Genomic DNA, 27,684 nt, shown 5'->3' with positions numbered 1-27,684 from the left:
TGCCCCTGTACTGAGGGGCAGAGAGGACTGGGAGCACTGGGCTGAAGCAGGTGCTTATGCATCTCGATTGCCTCCTATGACTGTGCTGAAAGGGAAGTCCTAAGGTCCCTGCCCAAGGACTGGACGCCATGGTGGCAGCACCAGAGAGGGAGCAGAGGGCGAGGAATAGAGAAAGGCTACTGGTGAGACTGGGGGTGCGCAGTGCAGAGAGAGGAAGCAAAACACTGGACCCCGTGGCTATGACTGTCTTCACTCTGTGCCTCCGGGACTAAATAATGAGCTATTAGCTGTGAGCGGAGCTCAGGGTCAAGCTGACCTGAGAGGGTGGATACTATGCTCCCCTTGCCGAGGCCCTGCACTCTGTCAGGCTTGGCCTCCTCTCCAGCCACCGGGTATAAACCTCTGTCCAGACCTGCTCGTTAGCCTCAGGCATGTGGCAACCAGTGCACTACCAATCTCACCAGGCGCAGCCTGCTGCTGAGAAAGATGAGTGGAGCTGTCCATCAGCAGTCTCGCCTGCCCCATCTCTGTAGCAGGAACAATGATGGGCTCCTGCGGGCTGGCAGCTCAACTATCCAACATGTTCAAGGTCACTCAGGAGGTATGAGGAGGGCAGGATCAGGATCAAGGATACTGGGCTCTCAGATGGCTTCCCACAACAGGAGAAGATGCATGTAACAGGAGGGTTTTCAGATTTTGGCCATTTTTGCCTCATTCATGTTACAAGTCCACAAAGCACCAGCTCAAGGACACTGGTTGTGGGTTATGCACAGGGAACGTGATGCTGAGTGGCTGATCCCTGCTCACAGGCACTCATTCCTAGAGGCCAGCAGGAGCACATTCCCCAAAGTGATCAGGGCAAGAGCCTGGAAGGCAGGCAGGGGCGGTCCCTTCTGCTGGGATTTCTGTTGATTTTCCTAAGCTGAGAGCTGATGGTGGAGCTGAGGTCTGAGCGATGCTGTCCTCAGTCACTGCCATCTTGGCACACATCCAGGCTCTAAGGTGGGCTGGACCTGGGTCACAGGACAGTGCTCAGGGCAAGGGGGAGGGAGAGTCAGGGAGCTGCCCTGCTGAGGCGCCCTGGACAGTGAAAGACACTGGGAGGACAGGCAGCCCAGATAACAGTGACAGGCCATGAAGAGGGAAGCCACGCACTTCACCTCCCACCATTTGTCACCTTGTCATCCAACCACGAAGCCAACAGTGTTTAGAGTCTATGGAGCCTCTTGACTTTCTCAGAGGAGGAAGGTTGTGACCCAACTGCCAAGACTAGACCTTGAGCCTTTCCATGCCAACCACAATGCTGAAAACGCCTGGACAGATTGGTCTTCTCTGCCCGGAGCCTTCCATAGTGGCTCTGGCTCCCCCTCCTTGTCACATCCCTGGCTCTGCCAGGGCAGGCACCCTGCTCTTCCTCAGGGCCATGATGCACCTCTGCCTACATGCCACACTCCCATTCTCATTCCTAACCAGCTTCCTCACCCAAGGTATTTTTCCTATTGATTTCTAGAGGGAGTGAAAGAGGAGAGGGAGAGAGACACTGACATGAGAGAGACACGTTGATTGGTTGCCTCCCGCATGTGCCCTTATTGGGGCGGGGAAACTGCAACCACAGTAGGTGCCCTTGACCAAAATGGAACCCACTGACCAGCTTTTAATACGAGATTCAAAGAAAGCTATATCTGTAACCCTTTCTTTAAGCACCTTTCCCCCCCGCACCCTCCCTGGACTTAAGGCCTCCTCTGGGCATCAGCATCTCCCATTTGCAGACTAAGAGCGTTTTAAGCCACATCCCAATGTTGCTTGCATTCTCCAGCACACAAATAGGCATTTAATAAATGCCTATTATACTTATTTTGCTGAATAAGTATAGTTCGTCTTAACATTTGCTTAATCATGTCTGACTAATCATAATCCTATAACCTGGGCCACAGACTTCCCGCTGTCAGCCAAATGCAAAGACAAAGACTCATTCTTCTATGGATGCCCCTCGGATCTCCTTCCAATGATTCCTGCCCCGCCTCCTGGGCACACCCCTCCTCTGGCAGCCAAGGCCAGAGAGCACACCCAGAAGGCACAGCAATAGGAGAGAGCGCAGTTTTGGAGCAAAGAGTCTCTTTCAGGTGCTGTGGTACCATGTGTGTCACTGTCAGACCTCCCCACAACTCAGGGCTGCATGTGGTGGATAGTGCCCTGGGAGCTCAGGCACATGGGGAACATTCACCCCATTACTCTTTCCTAGCTGCACTGAAAACATATTTATTCACCAAAGTGCACTGTGCTATGCAGCGTGGTTCTAAAAGGTTCAATAAAAGTGAAATATGTGGGTTGTCTTAGTAATTTTACAATAAACGACACTTCAGAATCAACTGCTCCAGCACTTAGAAAGTTCTCTAACTGATGGGTTATAGCTCTTGGCCACTCTGCAGGTGTGTATGTGTGTGTGTGTAGGAATGCATGTATGTGTAGGGGTTTATGTGTATAAATGCATGTATGTGTAGGGGTGTGCGGGGAGGGTGCTTTCAGTCAATGACTACAAGATAATGAAGAGGCTCAAGCACCCTGGGAAGTAGAGTTCCAACTAAGTGAGAAGCCAATTTTGAGGTGTCCCCAATAGCTTCAGAGTTTCAGAAAGCTAGAGGCAGCCAGCAAATCAGAAAATGGAGGTCTAAGGATGGAAATACTCAACATAAAGTGGGCAAAAAGGGATGGAAGATAAATAATGTTGACTAGGAGAGAAACCAAGATGGTGGCCTAGGTAAATACCTAAGCTGCTGCCTCGCACAACAATTTCAAAACAACAACTAAAAGACAGAACCGACATCATCCAAAGCCGGAGGAAAGTTGTGTGGAAAAATCTACAACTACAATAGAAAGAAGGAAAGAGGCTCAAGGATCAGGGGAACCGCAAAATGCTGAGGTAGGGAGACGTGTGCACAGAGAGGAAGGGCAGATGAGTGCCTGGCTGGCAGGAGGGGAAAGGAAGCCCCCGACTGCACTGAACCCCAATTATGACTGCACTGAACCCCAACCCCAGCCAAAACCCGGTGGACCCAAGCTCATAGGGATGGAATCTGGACTGTAGAGAAAGGCACCCAGAGACTCAGAGACTGGGAGACTCAGGGGAGCCAGGAGCCGCAGCAGGCAGTGTCTAGACGCACTCATGTGTGAGTGAGTGTGCGCAGAGAGGTCTGACTGTGGAGGTTGCCATGGCCACTCCATAGCAGAAGGAGTCGGAAGCTCCTGATTGCACTGAGATTAAAAATGTTATATACAGATCCAACCCAATTCCAGGCAAGCCCCTGGGGCACCCATGCTCTTGCAGGGGGAATCTGGACTGTTAGGTGGAAAATCAGGGGAGTCTTAAAAGGCAGAGGTCTGAAGCGCCTTCACAAGGGCAGGGCTGACAGGAAGCCAAGACTCAGCCCTGAGACTCCACCCCATCCATCTGAGCACAGAGGCTTTTGCAGTTTTGCAAGTCTGATCCTATAAGACTGTCTCCAATATAGAAGGTATCCCGGCATAGACACAGCTGATACATCCATTTGGCCTGGAGGTCAATTCCTCCCAGTGATACCAAAAACAATCAAGACTTAACTACAATAAGGCTGTACACACAGTCCACAAAGGGGAGCACCAAGAGTGTCTACCTCAGGTAACTGGGGAGACTGACCCACTGGGCCATATAGGACACCAAACACAAAGCTACCCTACCAACTCAGGGGAGCAGTGAAAATGCTGAGACAAGGAAACAGATCTCAAATGAAAGAAATGGAGGAGAACAAAAGACTGGATATAGAGTTCAAAACCACAGTTATAAGGTTTTTCAAGAATTTCCTAGAAAAGGTCGATAATTTTTTTTTAAACTTCTCCCATCAGAGTTTATTCCCTGAGATTCCCAGTACAGAAATTCTAGGAATTAAGGCAAGAAGACAATGCCATTCTTAAGATCCTGGACCATGCAGGTTTTTCAGAGAAGTAATATTTGACAACTCAGTTAACTATCTGGCCAGTGGCTATACCAAGTTCTCCAGTGCCCTCAAGGCAACAACTTATAATAATCACATAGTTTGTCTTTAAAAACTTCCCAATGGAGTAGCAGTTTAATAAAGATTCCTATACTGTGGCTATAGGAATAGACTTTTTTGAGAAGCTAAAAATTCCAGTTTAAGGCTGATAAATTTAACAAGACCCTAGAGGATATGAAAAAGGACCAACTAGAAATTAAACATACACTGACTGAAATAAAAAATATTATACAGCCAAAACTGGTTTGGCTCAATGGGTAGAGCATCGGCTTGGGGACTGAAGGGTCCCGGGTTCGATTCTGGTCAAGGGCATGTACCTTGGTTGCGGGTATATCCCCAGTAGGGGGTGTGCAAGAGGCAGCTGATCAATGACTCTCTCTCATCAATGTTTCTAACTCTCTATCTCTCTCCCTTCCTCTCTGTACAAAATCAATAAAATATATTAAAAAAATATTATACAAAGACCCAACAGCAGACTAGAGGAAAGCAAGAATGAAGTCAAAGATTTGGAATACAAAGAGGCAAAGGACACTCCTCTGGAGAAGTAAGTAGAGAAGAGAATCCAGAAAGTTGAAGATATTGTAAGGAGCCTCTGGGACAACTTCAAGCATACCAACATCAGAATTATGAGGATCCAGAAGAAGAGAGAGTGTAAGATACTGAAAACCTATTTGAAAAAATAATGTTAGAAAACTTCCCCCACCTGGTGAAAGAAATAGACTTACAAGTATAGGAAGCACACAGAGCCCCAAACAAAAGGAATCCAAAGAGGACCACACCAAGACACATCATAATGAAAATGTCAAGGGCAAAAGACAAAGAGAGAATCTTACAAGCAGCAAGAGAAAAACAGTTAGTTACCTATAAAGAAGTACCCATATGATTATCAACTGATTTATCAACAGAAACTATGCAGGCCAGATGGGAGTGACAACGAATAGTCAAAGTGATGAATGGCAAGAACCTATAACCAAGATTACTCTACCCAGCAAAGTTATCATTCAGAATTGAAGGGCAGATAAAGAGCTTCACAGATAAGAAAAAGGTAAAGGAGTTCATCACCACCAAACCAATATTATATGAAATGCTGAAAGGTATTCTTTAAGAAGAGGAGGAAGAAGAAAAAAGATAAAAATTATGATCAACAAATACATATATATCAACAAGTGAATTTAAAAAATCAAGTGAACTAAAAATCTAAGGAACAGAATAAACTGGTGAATATAATAGAATAATTGGGCAAAAAAAGGGAGTGGATTGATAATTACCAGAGGAAAAGGTGTGTGGGGGGGTACAAGAAGAGACTGGATTAAAATTGTATACCTATGGATGAGGATGATGGGGGTTAAGGGCAGAGGGTGGGGTGGTAACCGGGTGGAAGGGAGCTATGGGGGGTGGGAGGGAGGAGAAACAATTGTAATAATCTGAGCAATAAAGATTTATTAAATTAAAAAAAAATAATGTTGGCTAGCAGCCCACCGAGGTTTATAAACTTCCCATGTTCTTTACAAAATGACACTGTAAGAATTATTCCCGTTTTACAAAAGGAAAACAGACTCTAACAGGTTGAACAAGGTGCCACATATACATCTGATACATGGCAGGGCCAGATTCAAACTCATGTCTTCTCCAATCCAAGGCTCTGTCTCCTTTTTAAAAAAATATATATATTTTATTGATTTTTTACAGAGAGGAAGAGAGGACAGAGAGTTAGAAACATTGATGAGAGAGAATCATCGATCAGCTGCCTCTTGCACACCCCCTACTAGGGATGTGCCCACAATCAAGGTATGTGCACTTGACCGGAATCGAACCCAGCACCCTTCAGTCCTCAGGCTGACGCTCTATCCACTGAGCAAAATTGGTTTCGGCTGACTGTCTCCATTAAACCACATTTCTATCCTCTGTTTCAGCACAGCCTCACACAACCTCACCTGCTGAGCCCTGGACAGTGGGCCGCATGAGACAGTTTCATCCTGACCTTTAAAACCTGAAGGGGAGGTTTTGTTTTAAAGACCTTTGGTGCCAGAAACCAATCATTGTCTCACTAATAGAAAGATGTAAAAGGCTTGTCAACCTTGAAGCTCTGAAAGGTCAGAGCCAACCATTCCCTATCTAATTGAGACAATGATAACTGAGGCAACTTCCCCATCAAATAATCATGTAAATCCTTACTGATATGATAATCCAACTATTCTCTACCTAAGGGCTATGGGTGTATTCCAAACCTGCTTAAAGGTAAAGGGTGTATCCCATAATCTCCATAAAAGGGATAGTAAGGCCAGAGCCTAGTGGTAGTTCTCTCACTAGAGGTGGGCTCCCACCTGGCCCCTCATATTGCCAAATTAATTTTCTTCTAGTCTCTTTCATTTGTGTGCAGCCCTTCTGTAGAACCCGAACCCTGAACCGGAACCCTAAACCATGCAGGATATGAAAGGAGTTCCCACACTTTGGGTTCTCGCTTCCCGAGTCAGATACTGGCCCGAAGAGGCCATGTTACCAAGGCCAACCAGAGCAGATTGTGGCCAGTGGAATAAGCAGCCCCAGGTGACAGACAGGCTACTCAGCACAACCGTCCTTGGTCTCCTCTGCCTCTTCCTACCTCAATGGTCGTTCTTGGTGCCACCCCAAGCCTCAGATTTTGACATTGCCCTCACTCACTAGGACTCTTGGAAATGCTCTCTGGAATCCTGAACTACTCCCCTTCATGGTCATGCACACCCTTCATTCTAATCTGTCCAGCCAGCATGGGGGAAGGCACTCCGAGTGGAGCAGGAACTGTGTGGTCCTCCTGGCCCAGCTGCAGACCTTTATGCTTGTGGGCATGGAGGGGATGAGCGGAATTCCTGTGGATGCAGGTGCTGAGTTCTCTCACCTGGCCAGCTCTCTGAGTCTGAGAACTCTATAATGTTAGAAACTGCTCAGCGCCTGCATTCACTTACATATACTTACTGAGCACCTACTATGTGCCAGTAGTCCACTGAGGTTATAGTGACGAAGCTCAGACTAGTGGAGGAGTCAGCTATGGGGGAGTTCCCACTTGAGATGATGCTACAAAATACAGAATACAGGACTCTGTGAGAGAGTGTGCCAGTGAGCTCAACCGGGGTGTCAGGGGAGACCTCCTTGAAGGTGTGACATCAAAGCAAGGCCTGAAAGAGGAGTAGGGTTGGCTTGTCAGAGGAAGGGACAGGAGAGGGGATGGGAGCATATCACTTCCTCCGGAGTCAGCTCTTTGCCTCCTTGTCTGCCCCAGCTCCTCTCCATAATAATTTTAGCAATTTCAATTACGTATGTCTAATCTCTGATAACGCTTTAGAAAAATAACCATAGGCTCTATCTGCTTGAGAATAACATGGACCCAAAGGATAATACTTTTCTGCATATATTCATTCTGCCCAAAGGAAACAGGGACGGGTGCCCCGGAAAAAATTTCTATAGGAATCCCAGGCTGGCTGCAGTGCAGGAATCCCAGCAGCTGTAGCTAACTAGCACCTGCATTCTCGGATCACGTGGGCCTGTAATCAAGGGATCATTCCTCCTTGAAGTGCCAGCCTGAGGGCACTGTGACTTGAAATGCTCCCAGCCGTGTGTAAGCTGGAACAAGCCCAGGACTGAAAAGACCCTCAGAGACCACTTAGTTCTGCCTCATAATTTTAAGGTAAAGAAACAGTCCTGTGAAGGGAATGGGATTGCCTAGATTGGACACGGTCAAGTGAGGGGTGAAGAGCTGTTGTGGATCTATGATCGTACTCTACCAGCTCGAGCAAGACAACCCCCTGGCCGAGCTCGGCTGGCTCACCCTTAGCATGAGGGTGAAGCCGTGCTTCCTGTGGGGGCTGCTGTGGTCTCACTGAGCAGCCTCCTGACAGAGCATTCTGCGTGGAAGTACTCTTTGATGAATGTGTCGCCATTAATGTGTTGCCTGGCTAGTCAGTGGCAGGGCTGCAACTAGAAGCCATGCTGCTTCATGGCTGCCCTCGTTCCGATGAGATGTCCCACACCATCCAACACCAGCTCTGGGCCTTTTCTCTAGGTGCCTGAAGGGAGCTCTGAGGTGCCTGCTACCTATATGGCACACGTGGCAGCCTGCCCTCAGGAATGGTAATGGCGCCAAGAGCTCAAAGCTCTGGCCCTGCCTGGAACATGGTAATAACATCACGTCATGGTGACCATGCAATGCTGATAGCAGCCCCGGTGGCCTAACAGCCTAACTAATTCTTGAGCCCAACTAATTCTTGTATTTCATTGACATACTAGAGGCCTGGTGCACAAAATTCGTGCATGGGGGTGTCCCTCAGCCCAGCTTGCACCCTCTCCAATCTGGGACATTCCTTTCACAATCCAGGACTGCTGGCTCCCAACTGCTCGCCTGCCTCCCTTCCTGATTGCCCCTAACTGCTTCTGCCTGCCAGCCTGATCACCCCTTATCATTCCCCTGCCAGCCTGATTGATGCCTAACTGCTCCCCTGCCAGCCTGATTGCCCCTAAATGCTCTCCTCTGCAGGCCTTGTCACCCCTAACTGTCCTCCCCTGCAGGTCTGGGTCCTCCCCAACTGCCCTTTCCTGCAGGCCCAGTTGCCCCCAACTTTCCTCCTCTGCCAGCCTGCTCACTGCTACTGCCCTCTCCTGTAGGTTTTATGGTCCCCAACTGTCTTCCCTTGCAGGCCTGGTCCCTCCCAACTGCCCTCCCCTGCTGGCCATCTTTGACTACATGGGGGAAGCTATCTTGTGTGTTGGAGTGATGGTCAATTTGTCTATTACTCTTTTATTAGATAGGATAGAGGCCTGGTGCACAGGTGGGGGCCAGCTGGTTTGCCCTGAAGGGTGTCCAGATCAGGGTGAGGGTTCCCTTAGGGTGTGGGGTGGCCTGGGCGAGGGGCCTGTGGTGGTTTGCAGGCTGGCCACCCCCCCCCCCCAAAGTGACCCAAGTGGAGGCCCTGTTATCTGGGATTTATTTATCTTCTATAATTGAAACTTTGTAGCCTTGAGCAGAGGCCAGGGCTGGCCAGGGTGGGCAGGAAGCTTGGCTTCCTCCATCGTCAGGGGCAACCCAAGCCTCTGTTTGCTCCAGCTCTGTGGCCGCACTGTATTTGTTGGGTTAACTTGCAAACTGCTCCTGATTGTTTGGTGGGCATGGCTTGTGGACATAGTGGGGTATGGTCAATTTGCATGTTTCTCTTTTATTAAATAGGATCATGACTTTTGACCCATATCTTTACCTCTCTAGATTTCTCCCTGCCAAGGTGGCATCACCCTACTTCAGCCCAGGCCCATCTTCTCTCTGACAGGGACTGGGGTGATGGTACTTTCCTGGCAGGCAGTGATTGTGCATCTTTCTGGGTTCACTAGTAACTGGGTAACCCTCCCAGGTTTACTAGCTCAGATCACACCTCTGCCTATGTCTCTGATCTGAAGGGGCAGCTCTGACGTCTCAGTGGCTGACTTGGCTTTGCCCAGAGGCTGAACTCTTCCATGTTTTTCCATCTTCTTGCAGATAACAGTTTCCCAGCCAAACCCAGAGGCCAGTTGGACAGACTCCTCCCAGATTAACTAGCGGAACGAGCACAGTGGACCCGAACCCGCCCCGTGCAGGCCCCTGGAGATGCCACAAGTCCATGGACCACCCCTGCACAGAGCAGCCAGGGCGGGCCTGTTAGCTGTGAGGGAGCTGTCACCTTTGTAAGGACCGCTAATCTCCACGTTAAGACCCCTTTCCCTCTAAATAGACATGTCAGAGAGGAGGATGCTCATTGCTTTTCCACATGCATGAGAGAGTATGTGATGATTAATAATTTCATGTGGCAGATATTGCTAACAATCACTACAACACTTCCTCTTCCACCTGGGCAGTCAGCAGGTGAAATTTCCCAATCTCCCTTGGTAGTTGTGAGCATATGACTGAGTTCCAGCCCCTGGAAGTGGGAGGGGAAATACCACTGCCCCTCCAGGTCTGGCCCACATGCCCTCCTGCACCTGACCTCCCGTGTCCCCATCCCTGGCTTCCAGGGACACATTTATACGCGGGAGGAGCCTAGGCCCTGAATGCCCTTTGGAAGGCTGCCCGCTGACCAAGACTCTCTTTTGAAACTTCAACTGAGTCAGAAACACACTTCTGTGTGAAGCATGTGGTTCGAGGGTTTATCTGCTATAGCCATGGATGTATCTATCAGAGACACGTGCTACCAATAGCTAACTTTTTATTTTACTCAGATTTTAGCAACAGAAGCCATTACCCACACTGTACCTGTGAGAATCCAGGACCCTCGGAGCTTGGGGCACACAAGCAAGTAAGCGCCTGACTGGAGAATGCACCAGGTCTGCCCGCTGGAGCGGCTGGGCTCTCACACACTGGCTTTGTCTTCTCAGAATAAGGTCTCAGTCAGGTCTCCCTTTGGCTATGTGGTCTTGCTTCTTTCCATTTGCAAAGTCCACATAGAAATAAACATAGGTGAACTATTATCATAAAAACAATGACAAGTACTGGTGAGGACATGGAGGGACTTGCACCCTCACAAACTACCAGTGTGAACAGAAAACGCTGCCGCTGGAAAACAGTGTGGCCGCTCCTCCAAAATGAAGCATAGAATTCCTTCCGAGCCTGCAGGTCCACCTCCAGGAGTCTGCCCTCAGAGCTGAAAGCCGGGGCTCAGACAGGGTCCTGTGCTTGTTCACGCAGCCAAAACAAGAGGCAATGCAGCTGCTGAGTGGCCTAGTGATAACGGGGCTGATATTTATTAAAACCTTCCACAAGTAAGGCTCTGCAGCCAGTGTTTCTCAGTTATTTTCTCATTTAAACCTCACAGCATTTCTAGCAGAAGGCACTGACTTAGACCTCAGGGCCTCATCCGTAAGCAAACACTCATGCTACCACCTCATTAGTGGCATCACTCAGCAGCCAGCTTACACCACGAGCGCAGTATTCTTCCTACTGCATAACCCCGTCCCCACCAAGGTAATGAAGCAGCTGCTGTGTGGACAGGATCTCTGAGGTGGGGAGTTGCTGAGGCTCAGGGAGGTTAAGTAAATTGCACAGGGTCACACAGCTGATATCTACCAAATGCCAAGGCCTGAATCTTTCCGACACACTGTGATGGCTCTGAGAACGCGAATCTGGTGCCTGCTGTGTCCTGTGGCAGAATTTAGGGAGATGGGACATGATGGCCCCTGAGAAACTCAGAGAAGGAATAAATAAGAATTAAAGCTCAATGGCCTCTGTATTTGGGGGAAAGGGACTAAAGAAGTACAGAAGATAACTCACTATCCTCTTTAACACACACACACACACACACACACACACACACACTCTGAGTGGCCAGGTTACTATGATCTCTGAATGCATAATAATCTGGCCACTCAGTGTGTGTGTGTGTATTATATATTAGAGGCCCGTTGCATGAATTCGTGCATGGGTGGGGTCTGGCCAGCCTGGCCAGGGGGAGGGAACATGGGCGGTTGGCCGGTCTGCCTGCTTGTCAAACTCCTAGTTGAGGGGACAATTTGCATATTAGCCAATATCAATCAATATATATTTATTTTTATTTTTTTTCCCCAGAGAGGAAGGGAGGGGGGAAGAGATGGAAACATCAATGACGAGAATCATTGATTGGCTGTCTCCTGCACACCCCCTACTGGGGATGGAGTCTGCAACAGGGGAATGTGCCATTACTGGGAATAGAACGATGATTTCCTGGTTCATAGGTTGATGTTCAACCGCTGAGCCACTGGCTGGGAGCATTACCCTCTTTATGAAGCCTGGCCACACTGTTCTGGCCCAAGACTCCCACTGCAACTGGCAGAAAGAATGCACTTCAAAACAGCTTCTTTACTCCTAACAGAGGGTCTGTCCATCCCAGCAAGCCCGGCCTGAGGGGCTTCCAGGCTCTCCCACAGCACAATGGCACCACCGCTGTTTCCCGTCTGTTCATTATTCTGCAGCTCCCGCTCTGCTTCCCCAGGTGCTCAGGTTCAGAGAACTCAGATGCCTGCTCCCAGAGCCCCTGGTCTGTGCGCGTGCCCCCTTTCCTCCTCCCCCACTCCTCCCCAGGAGGAAGGCTCTTGGTAGGGGGTGGTGCTGTAATGCACTCGCCCATCCTCTCAGCAGCCCGGTTCACTCGAAATAACCGGCCCAGGTCACTGTGCGGCTCTCCCAGAGGCCTGCAGAGAGCCAGGCAGAGGGGCACTTCTCAGGCCAGTGCTTTTCCACCAGGAGCCCACAATCACCACCGCCATCGTTCTGAGGGGGGAGGGGGCACACAGCATTGGTGGTGCTGTTTCTTAAAATCCTCCAGCCGAGCAGCTCCTCCTTACTGTGCCGGGAACTCACACTCCGGGTGGCTGGCTGCCCCCGCGAGGGCACCCCATGACGCCCTGCTTCCCAGCCTCTTCCTCTGCTTCCGGGGGCAGCCCTGGCCTCCCTGGCACACGCACAGCCCTGGCCTCCAGCCCTCTCCTCTCTCCTCCCCTGATCCCCAAACGGGACACAACTGTATTTCACTTTCCTCCTCTCCCACCCACGTTCATGGCCCCTCCCCCTCCCTCCTTACGTGAAGCAAAGCTTTGGTCTTGCTCTGGGAATCATCTGACCCTTTCTCCCTTCCACATGCTGCCTAGCGCGGCTGCTCTAATGTACTGCCATGTTAGATAGAGAAACACACACATGAGCAAAGAAGTGCCTGACGTTGGCATGCTGAGGGCTGGCCCGGTGCAGCTCTGGACAGCACTCTGCAGGGCGCATGAGCTGTGTGAGACCTTCCTGTGGCTGGACCTCCAGGAAGCCAGTCCAGCGGAGGGGCAGGAGTGGGGGCGCTGGGTGACGCCGGGGGCGGGGGGGGGGGGGGGACGACGGGGGGATACCTCTTTGCGGGAAATAGGCCCCCGGGTTCTTCAGGGGCTTTCAGCTCCGGGAGCAGAGGCCTGGGGAGGCGTCAGTGTGGACAGCCTCACAGCCGCCTGCACACAGCGCTGCTCCAAGGACCCCGACGGCCCGGGAACAGGATCCCGCAGCCCCGCCTTCCTGGGCAGGCACCGCCCTCGCCACACAGGGCAGTGCCCAGACCCATCCCTGCCCCCAGGACGTATCCTATCACATAGGCTGACCAAGAAAGTTTAACTTTTAGGTAATCTTTTCCTCTTTGAGATTGAAGAGTTAACTCTGTGAGGTGAACTCTGCTCACTAACATGCTGAAATCGCTGTAAATCTCATAAATAGTTATTTTCATAGAGAGATTTAGTTGAGTAATTAGCAACGATCGCCTGCAGGGCCACCTGGAGCAGCTCAAGTAGTTCCAGTGAGTCTGCCCTGGACATGCCACGCGGGTGTAATCCCTGAGCACGTGGATGTGCAGCTCCTCCCACAACCGCTCCCTCCTGGCTTATCTAAAAAGCCCTGCCAACTTCCAGGATGTGGCTTATTCCGCTTCCTGGGGCCTTCCTCCTCCTCCTCCTCCTCCTCCTCCTCCTCCTTCTCCTCCTCCTCCTCCTCCTCCTCCTCCTCCTCCTCCTCCTCCTCTTCCTCCTTCTCATTCTCCTCCTCCTCCTCATCTTCCTCCTCCTCCTCCTTCTCCTCTTCCTCCTCATCTTCCACCTTGTCTTCCACCTTGTCTTCCTCCTCCTCCTTCTCCTCCTTCTCATTCTCCTCCTCCTTCTCCTCATCTTCCTCCTCCTCCTCTTCCTCCTTCTCATTCTCCTCCTCCTCCTTCTCCTCCTCCTCCTCCTCATCTTCCACCTTGTCTTCCTCCTCCTCCTCCTCTTCCTCCTCCTCCTCCTCCTCCTCCTCCTCCTCCTCCTCCTCCTCCTCCTCCTCCTTCTCCTCCTTTTCCTCCTCCTCGTCCTCCTCCTGCTCCACCTCCTTCTTCTAGTCCTCCTCTTTCTCCTCCTCTTCTTCCTATTCTTTCTCCTTCTCTTTTCTCCTCATCCTCCTGCTGCTCCTCCTGCTCCTCCTCCTCTTCCTCCTCCTCCTCTTGCTCCTCTTCTTCCTCTTCCTCGGAAGCCTGCACCAGGTTGATCGAGTGGCCCCTGCTTTAGGGTATAGACTGGGTTGTACACAATTAATATAATTTACCACTTTGCGCAATGGAAACTCAGCATTTTCCAAGGAAAATTTAGTTTCTTATCCCCATTTTAATGCCTGAACCCTGACACAGTGCCTGAAACACCAAAAGCACGCCTGGATGAAGGGGCCACTTAAGTGATCTCAAGATGTCCTGCATTTTATAATAGAAAACAGACTCTTCTCCAAATGACTGTCACAATGGCTCTATCTGTAACAGCCAGAGACTGGAATGTCTCTCAACAGGTGGCTCCCCGCACAGATGCCTGTCTGCTTTGGTCAGGAGCAGACATGCCCTCACAGAACAGCCCGATGAGTCTCAAGGGCATCACGCTGCGCTGACAACAGTGACCTCGAAAGTGATGGTATTAACTGGCATTTTGGAAGCGTAAAGCAATGGGAAGAGAGAGCAGGGAGGGAGAGTGGGGACTAGGTGGTGGAGCTATAAATCCAGCACAGGGGAGGTGTTTGTGGCTATTAAGTAGTTTGTGTCTTGACTGCGGTGGGAGTAACACAGACCTACACATTTGGAGAGAGGTGCTGTTTGTGATCCCGTGTTGATATTATTGTAATTAAATAAGATGTGATGCTTGGAAGAACCTGAGTGAAGGGTACTTCTCTGCATTACCTTTGTGACTTCCTGTGGTTCTTTTATTTCCACATAAAAAGCTATAAAATTCTTCTAAAAACCCATTCTCTGAGGTTCTTCCTTCTCTCTAGCTGAGTGCCTATCCCTCATAACAACTTCCTCTCTTCTTATCGATTTACAATTTCAAAATGCTCCTCACACATTCAGTCACATCCTTCCCAAATGCAGCAGCTCCGTGGCAGCAGCTCTTCCTGAGTTACAGATCAGGATGTGAGCGGGCACTGCTGAGGGCGCGGAGCTGGTAGGTGGCAGAGCTGGTGTCCCCTCCTCACTCAATAAACTGTCCACCGACCTCCTCTCTCATCTGCAAAGTGGGGTTGGTAGCCATGGCCTCTGAGAGGGCCTCAGAGATGACCCCTCAGGCCACGTGCACTGCTGTGCCCTCGCTGTCCTGCGCGCGGGACAGGCAGCCGGCTTCCCAGGGGCCTTGTCTCCCAGGGAGGAGGCTGTGCTGTGTAGCCAGCGGCACGTGAATGGAGGATCAGACTCTACAAACCCCGGTTCCCCTAAGATGAACAATCATCAAGGTGAGATGCAGCCGTTCTTGAACTTCCATGTTCCCAGCACACCCTACCTGTCCTCAGGCTGGCCTCTGCTTCCATGTTCCGGATCCCCACCTTCTGGGCATCATCCTGCCCCTCCTTCCACACACACACACTGACCCTGAGGAAGGACACTCCCATGCTATGGCGCGGGCTGTGGAAATGCCTTACCAGATTGGTGAAGATGTATGTGTAATAGGCCGACACCATGCCCAGCTCAGCTGCCTGCAAGAAGAGGAGAAGGAGGTCAGAGAGGAAAGCATTAGCCCTCCAAGCCAAGGAGCAGCGAGGGCTCTGCACCTGCCTCTCGCCCAGCTCACTGCCTTCATCCAGGCAGAGGAGAACACTGGGATCTGTTCTCATTTTGCCCTTTACCTTGAAGGACAGGGCACAGAATCCCCAGCCTCTAGAGCAGGTCTCCCCACCGCCGCCCCACTCCCACCACACAGGGACTCATAGAGCAGCTGCTGTCCGCATGCACCACATGGACAGGAGCAGGGGTCTGGACCCAAAAGGATTTTATGGAGAACGAAGCTGGGCACAGCAGGACTGTGAGCTGGCGCATCGCCACGCCTGCTCGCCGGCAGGGCTGAGCTCTGGGGCTGGCTGACCCGGCGGCTCAGCCTCCCTGTCTGACAGGAGGAACTGAAACACCAACAGCCCCACAACCTGTCCAGCTCACAGGCTTCCTGAGCGGAGATGCTGACAAAGCCCGGTCTTCCCCCTCACCCCCTCACCCCCCACCCAAGGACTGCAATAGGAATTGAAATCCCACTGGGAATTCTGACACAATTTTCTCAGGAGCCAGGCATACCGGGAGAGGCTGGGGGGGGGGGGGGGAGGCAGTTCCCAAATGTACCCCATGGTGACAGAATGCAAGGAGGAAGATGCAGGCCTGCGGTCAGGTGGGAACGGGGTTCTGCATTAGTAAGAACCAGGCTGTGTGAAGCTCTTCCGCCTTGATGCAGCAGGCAGTGTGGCGTTGCCCACAGGGAGCTTGGGGATAGGAAGCGTGGGGTGCCTGCTGCCTGCCCTCTGCCAGGAGGCTCCCCCCCGCCACCCCCTTCCCGAGGACTCCTCAGCCTGGGTTTCTAGCACTCTAACACTTAGAGGCGCTTTTTCCATCCTGATGACTTCATTATCCTAGTCCCAGACACGAGAGAAGAAAGAGGAGGAAAAGAGAAAAGGTGTGTGTGTGTGTGTGTGTGTGTGTGTGTGTGTGTGTGTGTGTGAGAGAGAGAGAGAGAGAGAGAGAGAGAGAGAGAGAGAGAGAGAGAGAGAGAATTGGGTATATGCACACAGACAGACATGGGTTGGAGCTGTGAGAAATTACTATAGCAACGGGCTGAAAGGATAGACCTCGGTTCTCAGAATGCATTCATATCTCTTGTTAACTTGGAGCCCAAAACGAACTGGGGAGAGAGGGAGGGAGGGAGGGAGAGAGGCCATCCAGTCTGTGGCTCTTCCCCTCTCCTTCCCCCCCTCCCCCCACCTGGTGGAGTGGATGAGGAGCCTGGCTCTCACTCCAGCTCCCTGCTGCTTTTGGATGTGCAGCTAAATGGCAGCAGGAGAGGCCACTGGGCCTGGAGAGGCTGGGGAGTGGACAGGGGCTCCGAGCAGGCCCACTCTGCTTGGGGTGCATGCCTGGCCCGGCCACCAGCCCAGATGGTTTCCAGCTGTGTGTCTGTCTGTCCCTCTGGCGCTGGCCTCAGAGGCCCAGCTTCCCTGTGAGGTCCTGGGTGAGGCCTAGGGCGGGTGGGCAGGAGAGCCCACTGCGGCAGGGAGGTTGGTGCAAGCCTGGCTCTGCTCGCAGGGTGGGGCCATGGCCAGGCTGCTCCTCTCCTGGAGCCTCAGTTTCCTCATCTGTGAAGTGGGCACATCACACCCACCTCACTCAGTCACCGTGAGGACCACACTGGGAAACCACACCCTGGCCCTGGTGACCAGGGCACCCATGTGAGGTCATGGGCAGGCCCATGTTCAGCAGTGCACACCGATGAGACTGCCCTGATGTCCACACACGGGAATCCTTCTGTACCGCTGGGCAGACAGCCTATCACCCCAAACCCTAGAGATCAGGGACCCCAGAGCCCTGGCGGCCTCTCGACTGCCAGTGTTGTGTTGGTGGCTGCCCTCCTGGCAGCAGCTCAGGTTCCTACAACATTGCCCTCACCCTTCCTCCCGGCAGCCCTCAGGAGCGTCCAGAGGACTGAGGCACCAGAGTGTCCTCAGGACTGAGGACTGAGGCGCCATGGCCAGGAGGACCCCAGCAAGAGGGAGCAGAGCACACTCTGCAGGGGGCGGGACACACCTTGAGGAGGATGGTGCGGGACAGGGAGGCGTTGGCGTGGATGATGATGGTGGCGGTCTTGTCGTCCCGGATCTCTTTGAGGAGGGGGGTGGGGTCCCTGGTGTCATCCAGCATCCGGACGGAGAGGGTGTCCTTGGAGATCAGGAACTGCCGGAGCAGCTTCTCCAGGTTCAAAAGGCCTGGAGGAAGAGAGGACAAGGCCCTGAGGGTCCGCATGCTGCCGGGGATGCGGAGCAGGAGCCAACAGCCCCGGGCCTCTGAGGCAGTTGGCCCGGCACATGTGTCTCTGCCTGAGCAAGGTCTCAGCTGTTTGAGCTCCAAGTGTCCCTTCTTCAATAACACACCTGCTCCCATGCTCCAGGGCTCCCTGACTCCCCTGGGAAGCTCCTAAAGGCAGACAATGCCCTCCCCCAGGCAGACTGAGCCCCCACCGGCTCCTGGGGTTCCCCCAGGCAGACCAAGCCCCCACTCGCTCCTGGTCCCAGGGCTCAGGGACCACCAGGCCTGGGCGTCTTGCCTGCGCTTAGCCACTTGCCTACTGTGTGACTGTTCCTGTGGCCGGGTCTCTGGGCCTCAGTTTCTTCATCTGAGAAACGAGAGCAGCACCAGCGGCGGCTCACAGGGCCGTGGGAGGATTAGATGAGGCACGTGAAGCGGGTGGGCCGAAGCGTGCACACGGCAAACCCTCCTTGCCGTTACATGCACTCTCCACAGCCTCCGTGTGCGTGTGGGGTCGGCCCGTGATCACAGACCCAGAAAACAGGTCTTGCAAAACACTGTGAGCACCGCAGAGCACAGTGGCTGCATCAGACGGTGTTAGTACAGCTTTAACAGAACAGGCTTCAAGCTGCACCCCAGCAGGCAATCATGGGGCCCAGAACAGAGCAGGCAGACTGGACCGCTCTAAGGACCCCCTCCGCCCCTCCGGTCCTGCTGCCTGCTGCCTGGGGCAGGGGTGGGGGAGAGGGTCCAGATGTATGAATGAGACAAAAGGTCTAATCCTGCTCTGTCTTTAAGGCAGGCCAGCGAGTGTGCAGGTCTCCTGGGAGCAGAGAGCGCAAGCCTGAGGGAACAGACCTGTTGGCATTTGCTCTTCAAAGCAGGCTCAAAAGTAACGTCTATTAGACCCTATTCAGTCCAGGTGACCGGTGGAGCATTGTACAAGGTTCACCTCATTTCAGCATTCCCAGCGATGCGACAGGCGTCCTCTGTCCCAGTGCAGAGCTGGAGGCTGCAGACAGGGTGCTGGGACAGGGGCTCGACATGCGGAGCAGCGGGAAGGCCTGGCTTCCTCACCAGGCAGAGGCCCACACTCCCGTTTCTGTCCCAGCTGAAGGGACATGAAACACAGGAATGTCCAGAGGTGTCCAGAGACCCTGCCCTGCTCAGGTAACTCTCCGTCTTGCCTCTTGAGGATCCATAGGTCAGAGAGAGCGGGAGCGGGAGGAGGGCCTATGCCTGCCTCTTTGTTAGAGGCCTTGCCTGGCCCCCAGGGAGCCAGCTGCTCAGGTCCCATGTTTTCCTCTGCACCTCAGGAGCTTAGGGTCCAAGGAGCTAAGTCTGTAGGAAGTTCAGCTCACGTCCCTGTTTTCTTCCACATCCTGAATGCCCGGTTTCTAAGGCCACTGCATTGAATGCTGGGTTTCTGGGGCCACATTCTGACCCATAAGTGAATGGAGGGGTATTCACCGTCCTCCTGTAGCTGATGGGAAAGCACAGCCTCGCCAGCACGTAGGCCTGGAGCCAGCCCACAGAGGGCGCTCCTGGGCCTCGCATCGCCCTGACTCAGGAAGGACCTAGGTGGAGGGATCATGCAACTGCAGGGGCGGGTGGCGTCCCAGGGAATCTGGATGCAGCGGGGAGAATCTGTGGAGCGTGACTGGGAAAGAGGCCACATCCCCTGGGGATTATTCGGTCTTGGCAGTGAAATTCAATGGAAGGAACCAGGAAGCCGGGTGATAGCAGGTTACTCTCCTCCAAGAGGCAGAGGTTTGGAAGGAGGGAGAGGAGCCGCCTCACCGGCTGAGCAAGAGGATGTCCAGGAGACAGAGCAGTGTGTCACCTACGAGGTGCTATGCAAATCCAGTGTCCACTCCTCTCCCCCGCTTCACAGCTCAACTATCCTTCACCGCCTCCCACCGCTTACAACCTACCACCCCTCCCACAAAACAGCTGTGGTGATGCCAACTGGTCACATCTTACAAAACTTACCACCTCTCCCACAAAACAGCCATGGCGATGCCAACTGATGGCCAGTGGCGCCAATTCAACACCAACAGGGACCCCAATCTGGGGTGTGGGGAAGACGAAACCTCATTCAGTGCAGATAGCTCAGCGGAATACAGTGCGATCGCAGGCCGGAGCTACCTGTGAGGCTCCCAGGGCCCAGGCCGCCCAAGCAGGTAGCTCTGCCCACGCCACACCAGCCCATGCCAGTCTGCTCACTTCGCCCTTTTCACGCCAGTCCATACCAGTCTGCCTTCTCTGCCTGCCCCACATCAGTACACGCCAGTCTGCTCATTCCAGCTTTAAAAGAACAGTCTACACCAGCCCGCCCTGCTTGCTCTGTGCTGCTAGTGCGCTCTGCTCGGCTCCAGTGAGACGTCTGTGACATCTTCAGTGTTTCGCTGCGGCCTGCGAAAGGCAGCCTCCAGGTGCCAAGGAAAGTGGACTCCCGAGGGCGCTGGCTTACATGGACAGAAGTCCCAGCCTCTGGCCCCTGACTGGCCCATCCTCATGCAAATGATCACCCCATATCCTCACATTCGACTGGTCCAGAGATACTGTTATAACTGACCAGAATAACTGATTGGTCAGACATTCGCAGCTCCAATTGGATGGGGAGAGCCTCAGCTATATTGGTCGATCTAGGATTTGAGGAACTGTTTTTGGGGCGGATCAGCAGCAGTTCAGCACAGAACCTTCCCACGGGGAAATGCAGTTTCTGTGAGAGGCCCCTGTGCAGAAATGGCTGCTAGGCTCTGCTCTTTTTTAAATTGATCCCTTCTTAGTAGGTATCTTTTCTTCCTTTCAGGACTCAGTTAAACTATTTTATAGCATCTACATAGGTATACCTATCTATATAAAAGCCTAATATATAAATCAACGGAACGGCATAATGACAGGCAGAATGACTGACCACAGGCCCTGACTAGCTGTGGCAGTTGGGAGGTGGGGCTGGCAAGCAGGCAGCACCAGGCCAGCCAAGATGGGTATAAGCAGGCCCCCTCCCCCATCACCTCTCAGAGGGAGGTCACTGGCAGCAGCAGCAGGGGGCAGGGCCAGTGAGCCAGTGGTGCCAGGCCAGCCAAGGCAGAAGCCCTGATCAGCCCGCCAGTCACTGCACAGATTGGCCCTGATTGTTGGCCAGGCCCAGGGACCCTGCCTGTGCCTGAATTTCGTGCACTGGGCCTCTAGTGTGTTACATACCTTGTTTCCCCCAAAATAAGACATCCTCCGAAAATAAGACCTAGCGCAACTTTAGGAGAAAAAATTAATATAAGACACTATCTTATATTCGGGGAAACAGGGTACTACATCATGCACACACATGTACGATTTCACCATGTTGGGTGGGTAGGGTCCCACTCACACTTCTCTGCACATCTATCATGCGAGGCAGGGCTCAGGGTGCTTACTGACCAATGGAACTAGAGACTGTGTGTCACAGACAGCACGCCCACATCCTAACAGACCATGGAGCTGCAGTGCCTGGTGGGACAGCGGAGGAACGAGGTTTCTGGCTCTGGTCCTCGGCAGCCTGGGACTAGTCCAGGAACAAGGAGCAGCTGGGAGCCCCGAGACAGGCTGCCCTCTGTCAAGATGCCAGCGATGCTGAGGCAGCAGCAGGAGGGAGAAGCCAGGCACTCAGGTAGTCAGAAGGGCTGAGCCTCTGAGGAGGCTGCCCAGGGATTAACCCCACACCCGGGACTGGAAGCTGAACCAGAAGAATGTTGGCGTGTTTCCAGCGCACAGGCTCTCTAACTCAATGAATCGGAAGAGAATACTTTAAAAATTCTAGGCAGGGGTAAAATTTTTCAGAAGAGAGTGTGGTTTGGTTACTTTAAAACATTCGGAGTGTTTCAGTGCATTTGATATGCTTCGATTGTCATTCTCTTCACTTCCCCCGGTTAATGGCACGAAGGGGTTTACCAGAGGCAGCACACAGAGAGGTCAGAAGCTGCTCTCCCCGGCCTCCCTTCCATCCCCACCCACCCTCCTCTCCAGAAGGGCCTGGCCCAGCAGGGTCCTAGCCAAGTGTAGCTTGGGATGAGGGACCCCACAGCCCCGCACAGGAGGTGGGTGGCCTGTGTTCAGGGCAGGAGAAAGGCTGGCTGAGGGGAGTGGAAGCCAGGGGCCGGTGGGGTGGAGGAAGATGGAGAGGCTGTGAAAGACAAGGCCAGGGTTGGACAGGGCCAGAGGGTAATGACGCAGATGCCCGTAGGAAGGCTCTTCAGGGCACACAGAGGACCCTCGTATAAAAAACACAATAAACACCCATTTCTGTGGGCATCATTTCCCCTCCACTGGCTGATACCTTGGGGGCGGGCTTTGCTTCTACAAATGTGAATGTTCCCCTGAGGCATAATCCCGACCTCGGAGGATGGTGGGAAGGTTAGTGAGCAACACAGAGCTCACCGCTGTGCGCGGAGCCCTAAACCTGGAGGTCCTGCTTGCCAGGCTCCCGTGCCCCAGGAGTGGCTTCAGACCATTCCACGGAGCAGATGAGGGATCAGGACAAGGCTCCAATGGGGAAGGGGCACAGAATTAGTTCAAAAGCTTGAACAACACATAACACATTTCACTTGCTTCTTTGTTTTGTCCCATCCCACACCTAGCTCGGCCCAGGAATGGGCAGGGAGGGTTGAGCACAGGCCAGAGGGGAAAGGGAGCGTGTAGGGAGGCTGAGGCTTCTCACTCACAGGTAGGACAGTCTGTGCTTGGCGTGGCCGTGGACACTGTCCCCCTGTCTGATTGAAAGATGGGGGTGGGAAGAATGTGGCCTCTAAGCTGCTATCCGACTCCCGAACTCACAGCATGCTTCCCACATGGGCCTCAGCTGCCAGTGCCCAGTAGACTGAGAGCAAGAGGGACTGTGGCTAGACACAAGGAAGAACTTCCTGTCAGGTTGGTGAGCACTGAGGAAACTGCAGGAGAAATTTTGACTGGGGATGTTTACAGCCTGTGCTTTGTCCCTCCACACTCCTGCTGTGAGCATGGGCGCACAGGTTCTGTCCTGCCTGAGGGGGCTTGTGGCAGAAATTTCTAGGGGAGTCCTTGACTCCCTTATACCATGCAAAGATCCCACACGAGGGGGCCACCTGGGGAATGCAAAGTTCCCAGCCATGTTCTATCAAAGACAAGCATCCAATTGGGCTCATGGCCAACCTGCTTGGAAGATGAGGAGGTAAGAAAGGTGTTTGGTATAGGACCTGTCAGTGTCCATGCTAATGTGAGCTGCGCACCTCTGCGAGGGGAACAAGGACAGAATGGTAGCCAGTACTTCTGGGTTTGGGGGGAGGGCCACAAAACTCGTTATTCCCAAAGCACGCATCATTTACAGTAGCCCTGCCCAATGGGACATCTGGTGGGAAAGTTCTAGAACTGTGCTGTCCACTTGTGGCCACTGAGACCTGGAAATGTGGCTGGTGAGAGTGAGGAACTGAGTTTTACATTTCACGTAGGAATTCCAGGACTTCCAAGCCTGGGTTGTAATAAATAAGTGATGTGAGAAGCACACACGTGGGCTCTGGTCCAAGATGGCTGTATGGGAACACCTGCACTCCCCTCTCCAGTAAGCCATACAATGACACTTACAGACAGAGAGTTCCCCCGGGAGAAGAATGGGGCTGACCAAACAGCTTCTGCACAACCAGGGGGAGAGAGAGAGAGAGAGAGAGAGAGAGAGAGAGAGAGAGAGAGAGAGAGAGAGAGAGAGAGAGAGAGACACACAGATCCTTGAAACAGTTCCGGCTCTGGCTCCAGCTTCCAGCCTCGTGACTCACTGCCAGACTCTCCTCAAGTCGATTCAAGTTCACATTAGCTGCAGCTCCCACCCAGGTGTGGCTTGTCCTCAGAAATTCCTGCAACCATACCTCCCTCTGCTACATCCCAGCTTACCTCCAGAATCCCTACAGCTAGCCCACCTCCAGCTGCTGCTCGGTCCCAGGGTGCTTTGCCCCAGGAACTCTGGGAGGCCTGAGCCCCCTCCAGCTACAAGTGCAGCCACCCTTCCAGGATCCAGTGCAGCCTACCCCTGGGACTTCCCTTGGCCCTTTCCATTCCAGCCACAGCTCCAGGCCTCGGTAAGGCCTGACCTCCAGTAACTCCCATGTAGGCTCCAGCTCCCGCTGGCCTGCCAAGGACACCTACATGCAGTCCACACAGGAGCCCTCCTACACAAGGTCACTCCTGTAGGACAAGGAGAGGTTGCTGTTTCACCCAATTCATACAAACAAACACACGAAGAGACAGGGAAATACGTCCCGAACTAAAGACCAGCACAAAGCCCCAGAAAAAGAATGAAGTGAAAGAGACAAGCAGTCTATCAGATAAAGAATTCAAAACACTGGTTATTAGGATGCTCAATGATCTCAACAAAGAAATAGGAAACATAAAAAATGAGACAGAAAACATAAAAAACAACCTGTCTGAGATAAAGAATGCAATAACTGACATGAAGAATACATTGGATGGGATCAATAGCAGGATAGAGGAAGCAGAGGATCTAATCAGTGATTGGGGAGACAAAGGAGCAGAACACATCCAGTTGGAACTGCAAAAAGAAAAAGGAATTAAAAAAATAAGTGCTGTTAAGGACTTCTGGGACAACATTAAGTATCCCAACATTTGAATTACAGTGATCCCAGAAGAAGAGAGAGAAAGAGAGAGAAAACCTTTTCTAAAAGTTAATGACAGAAAATTTCCCCAATACGGTGAAGCAAAAGACACAACTCCAGGAAGCACAGAGAGTCCTAAACAAGATGAACCCAAAGAGGGCCACACCAAAACACATCATAATTAAAATGCCAGAAGTTAAATCAACGAGGATTTTTTAACTTCATAGTTGAGAATAAACAAAATAAACTTAACAATATACCAAATAGATAACTATATTAAAGAAAAGTAAAAAAGAAAGAACCCAAGTGACTTTTAGCTAGAGTACTTTTACTCCCCTCATTCTGAAGATAAAAGGACCAAAAGAACTACAAAAGAAACTGACATGACTTAATAGGTTAGTAGGTTTATTATTAACAGTGGTATTGGTATAGTAATTCTGGAACAAGTTTATGGGCTGCAGAATTGAACAAAAGAGTAACTATATTGATTTTGTTGGGAGCCAGGCTTCTCATGATGAGATAAAGGAACTACAAATATAAAGTGGTGAGAGGCAAGAATGATAGGAAATGGATATTTTCCCATTTATCCACTGAAAGGACAAAAGAGATGACACTCAGCTTCCAGGCCTAGGGCTCTATTATTCCTTGAAACATGCACACAAAGCGAACAAACCACAGAACAATAAGACAGGGGTCCTTCGCCTAGTGGCGAGTCCTGGGCTGGGCTGGGGCATAGACCTGAACAACCATGGGCCAGAGGTGCTCAAAGACAGCAGGCACAGAGGCCAACTTGCAGGAGCTCCCACTGTCAACCCTGGGGCCACCTGAGCCTCAAGGTAAGTAATAATAGCAACAGATTATAGCCATTGGATAAACCGGAATAGGAGGAGCCACTCTGACAGGAGGAAATAAGTAAGGAGAAGCAAAGAGCCTCGCTGGAGCTGCTCACTCACAAATGCAGACAGAACACTGTGCTCCAGCCATTTTAGGCAGTCATGTGACCTGATTCAGGCAGAGATCTGCATGTGCCCTAAGGAGCTGTGCCTTCCATTAATCTCCAGAGGGGAAAGCAGCACCGTCTACAAAATAACTGGTCCCAGGTCTTCAAAATGTTGCAGTTGAGAGAGCTCTAGCTGAAGGAAGGCTGAAGAGACAGGGCAACTGAAATGCACCCGGTGACCGGGCCTGGACCCTGGACTGAAGAACACTGACTGCAGGGCCAGAGGGGGAATCAGAATAGAGTGCTGTTGGTGGGGTGGGGGGGCCTCACACAATGGGGCTCGGCTGCTCTTGCTTCTCTTGCAGTGCAGGAGAGTCATGTCTGCTGAAAGGTGGGAGAATGTGCCTGTGGAGGCCACCAGGGCCGTGGCGGGGGAGGACAATGTCTGAAGATGCCTTCAGGATGCTGGGAGGGGCAAGGATGTCTGCACGCCCAGCAGTTCTGAGCAGCTACTGAGAGGAGCTCTGGCGGGCATGGCATGGCCCTGCCCGTGCAGTCCTCCCTGTGCCTGCCGGCAGGCCTGCACAGCGAGCTGCCCAAACACAGGTGCCCAAGCCCGGGGCTGGGCCTGCGGACAGCCCACGGTCAGCACCTGGCCGGCTGCATGTGGTGCGGCTGCCAGTGGGTGCGCAGAAGCCAGGGCTTTCTGGGAAGAGCTGCTTAAAGGAGCTACGTCTCATAGACACTAAGTTTATGTCACACACTGTCAGAGAAATGCGTTTCCAAAACACGCACTTGCAGACAACAAGTGCTTTATCAAAAATTGACCTTGGCCTCTGTTCCATCAGCAGAGCCTGCTCTCCAGGCAAGAAGCTCTTCAGCCCATCAGGTACAAACGCACCGCCTGCATACCCCCGTCTTCGGAGCAACGGCTGCAAGTGTGGGAATTGTGTTTGCAGGCGCAGCAAGGCGTGGAGGTTGGCCAATCTTGTACCCAGATCTCTCTGTGCCCAGGGGATTCTGTCAGACAGACTGCTCACTCTCACATACATACACACATGAGCACACACATGGACAAGCAGCCAAGCAGAAGCTTTCTGTGTGGGCTCGCCCAGAGTGAGAGGATCCTAGGGTGCCCTCCAATGGCCGGCTCCCTTACCACTTCACGCTCCTGGGGAGTCAGCCAAGAAGGTGAGCTCACCGATGAACATGGCTGCCAAGCCCCTGGTTACCGCCCTGGGAAGGGGGCGCCCCTTCCCGTGTGTCCCCCCAGGGCTGCAGTCAGGTTGAACTTGGCCTGCCGGGGCTTACATTCCGCTTTGGCGCAGACGAGGCAGGCCGTGGTGCAGTTGAAGAAGTTCAGGACCCCAGCCACAGCCACGCTGATGTCCGTGTTGCTGGGGTGCAGGTTCAGGGTGGTGAATCTTTGTAGCTGGAACTTGATAAACTCCTCTGGGGCCACTTTGAAATGAGGGACCTGAGAGGAGGAGCGAAAATAAGCAGCAGGTTGGAGAGGGGAGGGGTTTAAAAAGAGGGAGAGCTAGAGAGGCTGAGGAGGGAGGATTTTTATGTCAGGCCTTGGCCTCACACCAGAGGGAAACAGAGCTGGCAGGCCTCAGGCACCCACAGGATGGCACCATGGACAGCCCTGAGGGCAGGTGGGTAGGGGAGAGCCCCCAGGAGACTTGTGTGGGTGCCTGGGAACCGTGGACTGATTCTGGAGGAAACTGCCTGCTGCTGAGCAGCTAGACAAGTGGCCCTCAGAGGCATAACCCTCCTAACCCTCGAGTTGTCATGACTAAGTCAGCGCAGAGATGGCAGGGAAAGAAAAACCTGACTCTGGGGACCGAGACAAGGCAGAGTACCAGCCAGCTCCCACCACGCCCTGAACACGCACGTGGAGACAGCGCTTCCGTGGAGAAGCCCATGGAGAGCCCGTGTGTGGGGTAGGTGTGGCCTCCTGGGGCAGGCAGTCTGCTCCCTCTGCCCCTGCTTCTGACGTTCCCAGAGGCACCGCCAGACCCACCTCTCTCCCTGCAGCCTGGCATCGCTCCTTTATTGGCAGCTCAGGCGACGGGGTAGGTTGTTGGACAGTTAAAACATAATAAGCTGCCATCCACCTTGATCTTATTCTATCTCCCTCACCCTGGTACAAGCCGCAGAGCTGCAAGCTGCCCCGTGCCCCTATGAGGTGGGGCTGGAACCTCACAGTCCTCCCCAAGGACCAGTGGCCTACAGGCCCAGCCACATCAGAGCAAGCATGACGCCGCACGGGGATTAAGGTGGGTGGGGCTGAGGACGGACAGCAGGAAGAGCTCTGACAG

The 27,684-nt window shown here is 52.6% G+C and overlaps 1 protein-coding gene across 2 annotated transcripts in view; it reads right to left on the bottom strand.

Annotated features, from left to right (window-relative positions):
- Positions 1-27,684, bottom strand: part of GRIK4 (glutamate ionotropic receptor kainate type subunit 4) — a 187,246-nt gene that overhangs the window by 82,370 nt on the left and 77,192 nt on the right. For both annotated transcript variants that reach the window (XM_036412602.2, XM_045572352.1), the window contains 3 exons: positions 26,672-26,837; positions 17,582-17,760; positions 15,442-15,495 (listed from right to left, as the gene is read on the bottom strand). In XM_036412602.2, coding sequence (XP_036268495.1) covers positions 15,442-15,495; positions 17,582-17,760; positions 26,672-26,837 — 399 coding nt within the window. The remainder of the gene's footprint in view (positions 1-15,441; positions 15,496-17,581; positions 17,761-26,671; positions 26,838-27,684) is intronic.

Source organism: Pipistrellus kuhlii, unplaced genomic scaffold (genome assembly GCF_014108245.1).
Source record: "Pipistrellus kuhlii isolate mPipKuh1 unplaced genomic scaffold, mPipKuh1.p scaffold_m20_p_45, whole genome shotgun sequence".
Classification (NCBI taxonomy): Eukaryota; Metazoa; Chordata; class Mammalia; order Chiroptera; family Vespertilionidae; genus Pipistrellus; species Pipistrellus kuhlii.
Note: the sequence above shows the minus strand (reverse complement) of the source record. Positions and strands in the feature narration are given on the sequence as shown.